Source organism: Rhodamnia argentea, chromosome 1 (assembly GCF_020921035.1).
Source record: "Rhodamnia argentea isolate NSW1041297 chromosome 1, ASM2092103v1, whole genome shotgun sequence".
Classification (NCBI taxonomy): domain Eukaryota; kingdom Viridiplantae; phylum Streptophyta; class Magnoliopsida; order Myrtales; family Myrtaceae; genus Rhodamnia; species Rhodamnia argentea.
Genome location: NC_063150.1, coordinates 20497154 through 20509685, shown reverse-complemented (window position 1 = coordinate 20509685; position 12532 = coordinate 20497154). Strand labels below are relative to the sequence as shown.

General features: G+C 37.2%; 1 protein-coding gene across 2 annotated transcripts in view; it reads left to right on the top strand.

Annotated features, from left to right (window-relative positions):
• Window positions 1-12135, top strand: part of LOC115727340 (serine/threonine-protein phosphatase PP1 isozyme 3-like) — a 34448-nt gene extending 22313 nt beyond the window's left edge. Inside the window, exons 3-4 of one of the 2 annotated variants that reach the window (XM_030657545.2) lie at window positions 10387-10605; window positions 11798-12135. In XM_030657545.2, coding sequence (XP_030513405.1) covers window positions 10387-10605; window positions 11798-11809 — 231 coding nt within the window. In that variant the 3' untranslated portion in view covers window positions 11810-12135. Of the gene's footprint in view, window positions 1-10386; window positions 10743-11797 lie in introns of those variants that run through there. The other variant, XM_048275343.1, reaches the window with a different exon arrangement.
• The last annotated feature ends 397 nt before the right edge of the window (window positions 12136-12532 follow it).

Here is a 12532-nt window from a genome sequence, read left to right as displayed (position 1 = left end):
AAACTCGGGATAGGATATGTTTTATCTTATCCCATATTTGGTAGGTGTCACGGATAGCATAATGTCGGATATAGAGGGGATATAACCCGGATAAAAAAATCCGAGGGGAGGGGGTAGGATAAGGTCGGATAGGATTTCTTTTATCCGTCATATAAAAGCTAACTTTTAAAATGATGCCAACTTTCTTGTCTCATTTGTTTCTATTTTCATTTTATTTATTTATTTATTTGCAAAGAGGTTTGAAAATCTAACAAAATGTATATATTTTGAAGTTTTTTTTGTGTATGAGAACGTTATTTTTATAGTAATAAGATCGAAATATTTCATGGGCATCACGTAGGGGCATATATGTCATTTACATTGATATACAGTTCTACCAAATGCAAGATATGATAGGATATGAGAATATCTGACTTTAAATCCGCAGTTTACCAAACAATTGATAGGATATGGCCAAATCCCTAGATTTCTTATCCTATCCTATCCAATCCTATCCCGACCAGAAATCCCGACGACCAAACACACCCTAAGGGTTTAGAAGGACTATAGTGGATGACTCTTATAAAAATGAGGTGGGTTTTTTCTTTTTTCCACTTTCACAAATAGAGACTTGAGAGAATAATTCTATAAACGCGAGGTACACAGTTGATTGAAATATATTGAAACATCAAGCTCGGTTTTGTACGAAAACTCACTCCATCTCAACTATCAAATTACCCGGGTTCCACGTGGAGTGACAATAAGAACTGGCAGAGATAAAAAATGACTTCCCATGCTTTGGATGCACACATGAATTTTTGGGCTTGACCAAAGTTCAGAGAAGAAAAAGGTTTTAAAAAAAAATGGAACCAATATGGATCATCGGACATGGCCCGGCGTGAGCCCATTCTCGGCCCGACAATTGCGGGGTCCAAGATAACTCAGCCCACTGCTCCCTTTCATTTTATTTTTTGTCTGAAAAGTTTAAATTTTTTATTAAGAAGTAGATCGAGAATACATAAAATTTGCAGAAGAACACAGCAAATTCGAGAGGCTGAGGGGGGCATTAGAGACCCAATTCCAGGGTAGGGTTTTGTTACGATGGGCTTTGCCGACCCAATCCGCAATCCGATTACATTCGGTGATGGAATTTGTTCACGTGTGCCCGCTGCTCCTTGCCCCATACCATTATCAAGTTCAAGGCATGCACTTGTTTAATGTGGTTACGATAAGCACATGTAAATTCCTTTGGATATTTGAAAGAGGGAAAAAAATGGGAGATAGATATACCTTCATTGGCGATGCTTCTTTAACTCATTTTTAAAAATATTGGAAGAATGACTTACCTAATATCATAGCCATCGGACCGCGAAGATTTATATTATTACCCTTCTCGATTTCATTTTCCACAATCCATATTAGCGGTTTTTCTTTGTTAATTAAGGATGTGTTTGTTTCACGAAAAAATAAATAATTTTACAAAAAAAGTTTAAAAACTAATTGCTTGTATCACTTATAAAGATGAATGAAGGAAAAAAAAATTCTTCATCGACGAAAATGATTTGATATTAATTTTTGTTGTTTAAAAATATTAACATTGATTCCGATGACTTAGATTCTGAAGAAGATAAAAAACTTACACTCATTGTAAAGAAAATTAGCTGTTGTTTTTTGTGCTATATATGTGCGAATAGGTTGGTGGAGATGGATGAAAACAAAAATCATGTTGAGGAAGTAGACGATCTATCGTACTTCAATAAACTCAATGATTCAGACGAAGATGAAACTTTCTCAAAGTTCATGAGCCAAAGCCCTGTTGACTTTTCTGAACTCGAACAATACACGAATAATGAAATGTCTTCGATTCTCGAGCAAGAAATGGATGATTCTGTTGTTGTGCAATTCCCACCCGCATTGCCAATGTTGAGTAGAATGGAGTTACTTGCTAACTTCAAGAAACCACCAATTGTTGAGGTAAAAACCCACTCCAATCATATATAAGTCTACATAATCAAATGGGTTAATATCACGAAAAACTCCAAAATAGTATACCCGTGACAGATTTACGTCAAATTAATTTTTTGACCACAAAAATCCTCCAAACTGGTATTGTGACAAATTTATCCGCCGCTAATTTTCGTTAAATTGGGTTAATATCACAAAAATTCCAAACCGGTATATATGTGACAAAAAGAGAGTAAAAATCCTAAACTAATATACCCGTCAACTGCTACATGTTATCTATCTTGGTAATTTGACAGTAAAATTTAACAAAAATTAAGAAAGGGTAGATTTGTCACAAGTGCATCAATTTAAAAATTAGTTTGGGGTAAATTTATTACAAGTGTACTAATTTGGATTTATTACAAGTGTATAATTTGGAGTTGTTCATAATATCAACCCCAATCAAAATCTACTTGCTTATTGGGATTTTTACATCTCTCTCAACATATCTTGGATTTCATGAAGCTAAACTTCACACAAGCGAACTTGATTAATCCGAATGAGAGAAACCACCTCATGACTCATTGACCAACCACTTACGAAAATTTTAACCCTTTTGTAAAAAGTTCAACATTAAAGTTTAAGTAGATAGATAGTTGGAGACAACACGAATATAAGGGTCGTTGAAATCCTAGACACACAATGTGGAGTACTTTAAAACATCTCTTCGGCCATCTATGTATAGAGTGGAAAATCATCCTTTCTCACATTCAACCTTTTCATTTCCTATATTCTTCTAAACTTTAAACGATGAAGGAAAAGAACAGCTACTCTACTCTTTTTTCCTTTACCCGACATAATTGACGAAGAACGAGTGAGTTGAGAGTGGCTTATTGACATAAAACATTACATATCACTAGAACAAAAATTCATGCACATCATTTTTTGAGGATAGGAACACCTGTCATGTTTATCAAATTAAATGTACACTCAAATCTGCTTATTTAAATTAATCATGTTTATAAAAACTCAAGGAAGGATTTCATTCTCTTTCTTGACTTCCATTTTTTTCACGTTCCCTTTTCTATCCCACCCAAATACATAACACTTGACCTCTCTGACTTCGCACTTGTTTTGAAAACTTCACTTGTCGAAGCTAATCATCAGGTGATGACTTTTGGCTTTTCATTTATTTAAATGGCACATTTTCATACATGCTTTATGTTTTGGATCTAAGAAAATCAGCTATTGTTTTTTGTGCTATGTATGTGTGAATAGTTTGGTGGAGATGGACGAAAACAAAACTCATGTTGAGGAAGAACACGATCTATCATATTTTTATAAACTCAATGATTTAGTAGGAGACGAAATTTTCTCCAAGTTCATGAGTCAAAGCCTTGTTAAATTCTACCAACTCGAACAATAAAAGGATCATGAAATGTGTTCGATTCTCCAGTAAGAAATGGACGATTCGATTGTTGTGCACGTCCTACACACGTCGCCGATGCCGACCACAATAGAGCTGCCTACTGATTTCAAGAAGCCATGAAAGAAGCAATCAAAATATGCTGTCGAAGAATCAGCCGTCCCTAATCAAGGCGTTCAAAGAGGTACATGCTAATGCTTTTGTTTGATTCCATCATTTCATTTCATTTCTTACAAAGACGACAATATCCAAAAAAATATGGAATTACTTGCAACAACTTTTTTTTTTTGGGGGTCAAAGCAACACCTAGTTTGCTCTAGCATTTTATTAGTACCCATTATAGGCTCCTTCACTTACTTATAAGCACCGTTAGAAGTATAAAAAAAAAAAGTGCAAAAAAATGAAAACTTGTACTCCTGAATAAGAAGTCAATGAAAAAACAATTAGATGGAGTAGAAGAAAGGTGAGAGACGGAAATTATAATTTTATTGTTATCAGTTGAAAGACATTTTAAGCTTTTTTTGAACGACAGGAACAATTGGAAAACATTAGCAAATTAGACAACCGATTTAGATTTTAATAAAACACACATTTCGTACGTAAAATCATGGATTCTATGCTTATTTTTGTTCTGTCTTCCAGTGTCATGCTATCAAGTTGACAAAGATCTTAAATCTTGCAATTCTTGCTTTGGGGAATAGTAGATAATAAATTTTTAAATTCGCAGACTAATATCTGGTGGTAATATGTACTTTTGCATTTCATTTTATATGGGCTGACAAAAAAATTTAGGTGCTTAAGATAGTTGAGGTGAAAATCCACTCCAAACATATGTAACTCAACATAATCAAAATCCACTTGCTTATTGGCATTTTTACAGCTCTCTCAACATGTATGGGATTTCATGAAATTAAACTTCACATAAGCGAACTTGTTTATCCCAAATGAGAAATACCACCACATGACTTATTGACCAACCACTTAAGAAAATTTTAACCCTTTTGTAAATAGTTTAAATAAAAATTTAAGGTGATAGGTAGCTAGAGACAAGATGAATATAAGGGTCATCGAAATCCTAGACATACGATGTGGAGTACTTTAACACCTGTTCTCACACGCAAACCGGACTAAGAACAACAAGTAGAATTGACAAATGGGGAGTCGTCTCATATAAAACTTGAATAAAATCCTATGTATAAACAATACGTAGTGGGATACTACATGAATATAAGACATGTTAAAAGCCTATGTATGATCGATGTCAAATACTTTAACATCTTTGACCACACATTTTCTAAGTAATGTACAATTTTCATGCTTTTTGTGTGGTAACTTTCATTATATGGATAGGTTAAATCTTTTTCATTGGAGTTGAATTGGAAAAAAAATCTTTTCCCATTGTTATGTTCCATTTCTTATTATATTGAATTACCTCTCCTCAGTAATCCTATTTATATATGCTACATCATTTTTGACAATTCCTCTGAGAATTCGTTTTCAACTAGGTAATGTTCTACAATATGCTTCCTTCTCTTTTCCCAATTTATATTGAAAAAAAATGCGATTGAATCTTCTTGACTTCATGCTGAAGTGTGTCTTTCCATGAAATCCTATAGTTTAACCCAAATGTAGTGTCTCCTTCTTTTGTTTTCGAAATTTTGAAATAAAGCAGTGAAAATCATTTTCTTTTAATTTTTACTCCTAGAATTATGTTGAAGCGTGCATCTGCCACTAAATCGGAGAATATGAAAAGGCTGGAGTAATTTTGATGGAGTTTAAGGGGAAATATTTGCGAGTTCAAACGAGGGCAAGAGCTACACAGTTAACAATATTGGAGGTGATACTACGTTTCTCTGAGTTTAAGGAATTTGTTATCTACCTTTAGTTTCTAGACATGGTTTTATTTGAACTCTATATTTGGGATGAACTGACGGGCGTTTCAAGGTATTTGTCGATAATGAACATAAGAAAACCAAGGATTTGAACGATGAAAACACTGATTCGATGATGAATCGGATTCACCTGTAGTATAGTAAGAGATCCTTCGAGATTATTTAGTATTTACTTTAAGGTTTGATTCTACTTTCTTTATTGTTGAAGCCCTTTCAAACAATTTTCTCGGTATAAAAGGCTTGACGGTGGCAATGGTCATCGTCGACACCATCTTTGAGGAAACAGTTTTCGTTTTGCATGTATCGATGCCTTAAACATGATAAAATCTAACCATGACAAGCCTGCCCTTCCCATTCAATGCAAGATATTCTGCAGATTTGCTTCCTTATCTTCAGGTCTACATATAATCGATGTTTTCCTCACCCTCTCATCCTCATTTAAACCTCCAACGTTGTATTTAAAATATATGTACATAATTATGTATTAGTCAAAATGAGCAAGTCACAAGCATTCAGCTGAAGCACTTTCATGGTTTTTTGGGGCGTTATTGAGTGCTGTAGGAGGCGATGGGGCACTGCCTCAGTGCACGGCTGACGACGATCATTTGCCAGACAACTCATCAGGGAACAACGGCCTCACCAAGGGCTTGGGAGAACCTGCTGATCTGACACCAATTCATTGAGCACAAAAGTCGGGTACATGTTTGATTAGGCAATCGTGTTGCTGTCTCAGTTTCATTTCATGGATGTGTAGAACTTTTATGCGCCGGATTATAATTTTTCTATTTCCTTATGGTTTGGATTAATTTGCTGACCTTGACTGAACTATTTAGGGTTTTATGTGGGTAATCTATCGGGCAAGCATGATCCATGCTGGAGACTAGTTGATTGTAGCTTAAACCTTTTATGTGTTGATTCAACTAGTGACCGGACTAGATTGATTTCATGGCGGTCGATCAAGAACTTTTCACAGATAGAAATTTGTGAGAACAATTCTAAATTGTTATATGCGAGATATGCGTTTGACTGAAATATATTGAAACATCGGAAGCTCTCTCGTTCTAAACCATTGGATTATATAGATTTCACGTGGGGCGACAATATTTGATGTTGGAGTTAGAACTCACGTGCGATGCACACGTGAAATTTTTCAGTGTAAAAGTACCATGCAGGACAGGGAATCACGCGTACCGAGCATGTTTTCAGCTTGACCAAAGTTCAGGGAAGAAAAAGGGTTAAAGGAGTTGACCCAATTTGGGCCATCTGACGGGGGCCCGGCCCCAAGCCCTTTCTCAGCTTGACAATGGCAGGGTCTAGCATAACTCAATTCATTGCTCCTTGCCCTTTGTCATCAAGTTCAAGGCATACACATGCAATGAAATGATTATCCAAAAAATTATAAATTTATTGTACGGCAATTAATTATGTGCTTTTCAATTTTTTTCTATTTAAGGGTTAATATCACGAAGAATCCCAAATTAATACACCCGTGATAAATTACCCTAAACTAATTTTTTGACCGTGCAAAATCCCAATTGGTACACTTGCAATGAATTTATCCCACGTTAATTTTCATTTAATTTTATTGTCAAATTGCTGAGTTGGATAACATGTATGAGTCTTTTTTTTGTTTTAGTTGAAGACATGTAAGAGTTGACAGATTTATCGGTTTGAGGTTTTTACCCTCTATTTGTCACGAGTGTAGTGGTTTGGGCTTATTCGTAGTATTAACCCATTTTAATGGATACTAACGAAGGGTAAATTTTTCACAACTATACCAATTTGAGATTTTTAGTGGTCAAAAAATTAATTTAGGTTAATTTTTCACGGATGTACTAGTTTGGGATTTTTCGTGGTAAAAAATTGATTTGGGGTAAATTTATCATAATTGTATCAATTTGAAATTTTTCATGGTCAAAAAATTAGTTTGGGGTAAAATTCTCACGGATGCATCGGTTTGGGATTTTTATGATTAAAAAATTAATTTTTGATAAATTTATCACATGTATACCAATTTAGAATTTTTCTTGGTATTAACCCTCTATTTAATCCTAAACTTTTTTTTTTCATGTTTATCAATTTTATCCATCCAATCAATTTTGGTCGAAGATCACCGAAACCCGGTGGTCTAGTTAGCACCGCTCGCCTTACATGGCATGATCGGCGTTGACGTTGACTATTTTTGTAATTTCTTTATTAAATTTTCTAAATTTTCCCTTTTTTCCTTTCCTTTCCTTTTTCTTTCCTTTTTATTATTTCTCCACCAGTCGTTGATCGCCGGCTACATACGAGAGCCACGACACCCTCGCCCCGGCCTAGATCTATGTCGAGAACATCTAGCGAGCGCCGCGATGCCCTTGCTTGTGGGCGACGATAGATCGAGAAACAAGAAAAAGAAAAAGAAAAGAAAAGAAAAAAATAAAAAAATCATAACACAAAAAAATTGCAATAATCATCCATGTCGGCACCGGTTATCGGCACTTGCCATGTAGGACAGTTGACACTACTATATTGCCAAGTCAATAATCTTAAGCCAAAGCTGACCAAATTGACAACATTGAAAAATCGTGATAATGTTTAAGATTAAATTGGTAAAATTATAAGTTGAAGACTAAATTGACCTCTGTATGATAGGTTTAAGACTTTTTCACCCGGGCCCTCCATTCCTAAAAGCCAAATTTCTCTCTGTCTCTGTCTCTGTATCTCAAGCATGATGAGAATATATTGGACCCAAGCAGAGCTGCAGACGGACTATTAAAGCGAGTTGAAGTTAACTCTGACATTCTGCGAGCTCTAGGGATGATGCGCAGCTTCTTGATTTTCTTTTGAGTATGGTTGGTGAGAAAACAGAGGAATTCTATGGCTCTCTCTCTCTCTCTGCTCGACTCGGAATCTGAACGCGCGCCTCTCTATCCATGGTTTTTTTCGAATATGATTCTCCCCTCTTTCCCACTTCAAACCCAGGCCCTCCATTCCTAAAAGCCAAATTTCTCTCTCTCTCTCTCTGTCTCTGTCTCTCAAGCATGATGAGAATATATTGGACCCAAGCAGAACTGCAGGCGGACTATTAAAGTGGGTATTCTTGATCATCATCTTCTCTTTGTTGTTCGCTTTGGTTTGTGCTCCTTCCACTTCGAAGGGAAGTCTTTTGGGTTGGGCAGAGAGAGATGGAAACATCTGTTCTGAACTCCATAATCGAGAGGCTTCTCAGTGTCAGAGGCAAGCCAGGGAAGCAAGTGCAGCTCTCAGAGGAAGAAATCAAGCAGCTCTGTTTCGTGTCCAGGGACGTCTTCATGAGCCAGCCCAATCTCTTGGAGCTTGAAGCACCCATCAAAGTTTGCGGTACTTTACTCTTCGCTCTAATCCCTGTATTATTCGAGTCTGTGGTTCGTTTTCAAGTTCAAGGACTGACTGCATGTTAGCAATCACTAGAGTCTGTCTTTTAAATTTAAGCATGCTTTAACATCATAATTGAGGAACAGGTATATCATGTTGTCCACGTTTCTTCTCCTTTTCTGTTGCTATATGTTCACGAAACAGAAGTAGATGCTTCCTAGATTGAATATCAAGGAAACAGATGGTATGTTAAACTGCTGGATTGAATGATGAGTTTGAGAGACAGTCCAAACTAAGTTTCAGTTGTCTGGTATGTGAATTCCGTGGCAGGGGAAGTTCCCTGGCCTCAGTTGTTTTGAGTGGAAGAATATGTTTGCTTGCATTGATTGCTTAACTCGAAATAGATTGGTGTGGGCGACGATTTGTTGAATGGAAGAATCAAGCAACAATTACCGAGCGTGACGAACTGGGTTACATAAATCACGATCAGAAAAAATGGTAGTTCGCTGGGCCTGTCTTTTGATCCCCTGGTTCGAGTCCAGCTCGTGACAAGGCCTTTTTCCGTCATATCCCTTCGGAGTGAGGAGATGGTTGCACTTTCTGACATAGAGCAGATTTCTGGATGATGATTCTGAAAACATGGTCTCTTCAATTCCTTTTTCAACGATAGCCACTTGTTATGCTCTTTTTCCACATCACAGACTTATTGGCTGATCAATCCTTCTTTCTGCAAATGACTGGCACTCCGCATGGTCTGCTTTCAGTAAATGAGGCATCATTATGGTTTGTGTACCAGAATGTGATACAATATTGCCGTTTCATTTCCCAGTATGCTGTCCCAATGTCATTTTGTTGCTATGAACACATGTCAATTTCATCGGTCTTGAAACTATGAAGTTTTGCATTATTTGAACTGAAGGTCTGCTAGTGTCAGTAAAATATTTATGTCCGTCGTCTTTTTGTCCTTGGAAGATGAAAGGTTCGAACCATCTCATTCTCTAATAGCATCACTTGTACTGCTGTACTATCCTGCAGCTGACAATTCGCCTTACAGAAATTTGGTTCCAGCACCATAGATGATACACATCTAATTACTGCGAAGTATGCCATTGGGTAATATCTCTTTTTGTCTAACAGGAGATATCCACGGCCAGTATAGTGATCTCCTAAGGATTTTTGAGTTCAGTGGACTCCCACCTCGTTCAAACTACTTGTTCCTGGGAGATTATGTCGATCGTGGACAGCAAAGCCTGGAAACAATTTGCCTTCTCCTCGCCTACAAAATCAAGTACCCACAAAACTTCTTCCTCTTGAGGGGAAACCATGAATGTGCATCTGTGAACCGCATTCACGGATTTTACGACGAGTGTAAACGGAGATTCAATGTCAAGCTCTGGAAGATATTCAACGATTGTTTCAACTGCCTCCCTGTGGCAGCTCTTATTGATGATAAGATACTGTGCATGCACGGCGGACTCTCTCCTGATCTCAACAATTTGAACCAGATCAAAAGGTTACCTCGGCCCACCAATGTTCCAGAGAAGGGTTTGCTATGCGATCTTCTTTGGTCCGATCCTAATAAGGACATTCGAGGGTGGGGGCCGAACGACAGGGGAGTCTCCTATTATTTTGGCCCTGACAGAGTGATGGATTTTCTGAGGAGGCTGGATCTTGACTTGATTTGCCGTGGTCACGAGGTTTGGGATTGCTTTGAGCAAAAGAATAGTTAACCCTGGAATCGATTATTTCGAATTCAAGATGGTCGATATTCACTTGTACAATTTTTTCACCTCATTATTGGCATGTCAGGTTGTTGAAGATGGGTATGAGTTTTTTGCCAACAAGCAACTCGTGACCATATTTTCGGCGCCTAATTATTGTGGGGAGTTTAATGCTGGTGCTGTGATGACAATTGATGAGAACCGTTTGTGCTCTTTCCAAATACTGAGTCCTGCTGATAAGAATCCGAAATTCAGCATCGGGGGCACTGCGACGGCTAAATCTACTGCGTTTACAAATAAAGTCAAGGTTGGTGCAATCTTATGACTTGCTGAACCGTACTTTTATGGCCCTTTACCTTAGTCTGTGTTATAAAATTTCGGATTTTCAGTTTTATTTGTGACGAGTGAACAACGATAAAAGTGAAACAAAGCACTGGTTGATAATTCTTCACTGTCATTGTCGTAGAACATATAGAACAGAGGGAAAGAAGCTTCCTTTCTGATGATACATATTCCTGTGGCGAATAGCGAGGCATCAGGTATTTATAAGGTTTCTATAATTGACTTTTCTTTGAATGGCCTTGCAAGAAATACAGAAACATTCAGAAAGAAAGGAATAGGACTGTTTGAGATGGAGTAAATTTGGTCCTTGTCAGTGGGACATACATGAAAAATTGTGAAGAAGAAGATGAGGTCACATCTTTGACAAAAATGAAAATCAAGCTACGATGGCATTCCGAAAAGGGGAACGTCCACAAGAGATATGGCCTAATTGATCCATTTGTGCAGTCATTAGGGTCCATTTTGCTTTGATTTTGTCCGTGTAGATTGAAAAGCTTGTTGGTTCTGAAAGAGAGCTATAAAAAATGTGTGTAGGCTGCAATATTTCACTATGAAAGTGCATCTAGTCCGAGATGGTACAGCATTATGGACTAAAACTTTATAGTCTAAACACAAACTTGAACAAAAATCAAGTGTTCTAGGTGTCAACTTTCAATGCAGAATCATATTGGAAGGTCGATTACCTCTATCATTTTATCTACCTCGTTCTACGAAATTTCTACAGATCTTATGATTGTCTTGGATGGTGGTAAATGCTCTGAATGAATCACATAACTGAAGCATCTATTGATTACTGGTTAGACTAGCTTTAGCTAATTATTGGAACCGATCTGCGCAACTGTCGTAAACCAAATATTTGGTGTTGCAACCGATAATGATTTCTGAGTATTGGCATCGAAGAATGCCAACATGGCATTTTTTTGTGGGCCTTCACGCTCATCTTTTTATTGGTCTGTTTCTTTGTCTGTGTCTTACTTTTCTCACAGCAACATTTTTCGTTTCCTCGGCAGAAATTTCTTGGAACAAAAGCGTAAGTAACTGCTGTCCCTTAAATAATGGAAGATATAGACAATCATTCCAAGTCTCTGGATAACGGATCTTGCGTAGAGGATCATTTCTATTCGAGGGAAAGGTCACAACTTTGTCTCTGTGTTTAGTTCTTCCGATAAGAATGTCGAAAGATTTCTTCTGACGGCAGGAGGGTGTATCTTCTTCTGCAATGTACAAAAAATTGAGCGAACGGCCAAGGATGGCTAATTGCAGAGTGATGCTACTTGCTAAGGTTGTTCAAAGATTATGAAGCCGCATTGTTGAACTGCCGCTCCTTTTTGCTTGTTGAGAAAGAATTACTGCCTATACTTTACTAAGAGCACTTGATTGCTCTTGAAGGATTGATATCGAGGGGTTGAGGTATCAATCATTGGGTTCATAGTGTTAAGTGGATGATGTACATGCTTGCTTAATGTTTTCCAATGCCACCGTTTTCTTTTCTTTATTTTTCATTTCCCGATGCGGCGGTATCACCTATGGTAATTCCATACAAATGAATTTTAGTAAGAGCAGTGTACCAGTGTTAGCATTCTCTTACCTGTGCGGTTTCCCTGCCCATGCGGTCTTAGGAATTTCTTCCCAAGTCGGCCTTTTACCACACACAAGGATCGTAGAGAGAAACTTTTTAGAGAGAAGCTAAAAATTTGTGTTACCTGTGAGGTGATACAAATAAGTAGAAGGAGATCCTTAAGAAAATTCGATCTCTCCAGCTATCAACTATCCTCATTAATTGCATGAAGGCTCTAGAATAGGGTACATATATGATATTGTCTGCCTTTAGAAATATTCTAGAGAACTTAAGAAATCCTAGAAGACTCGTCCGGTCTTTTCGAATCATTCAC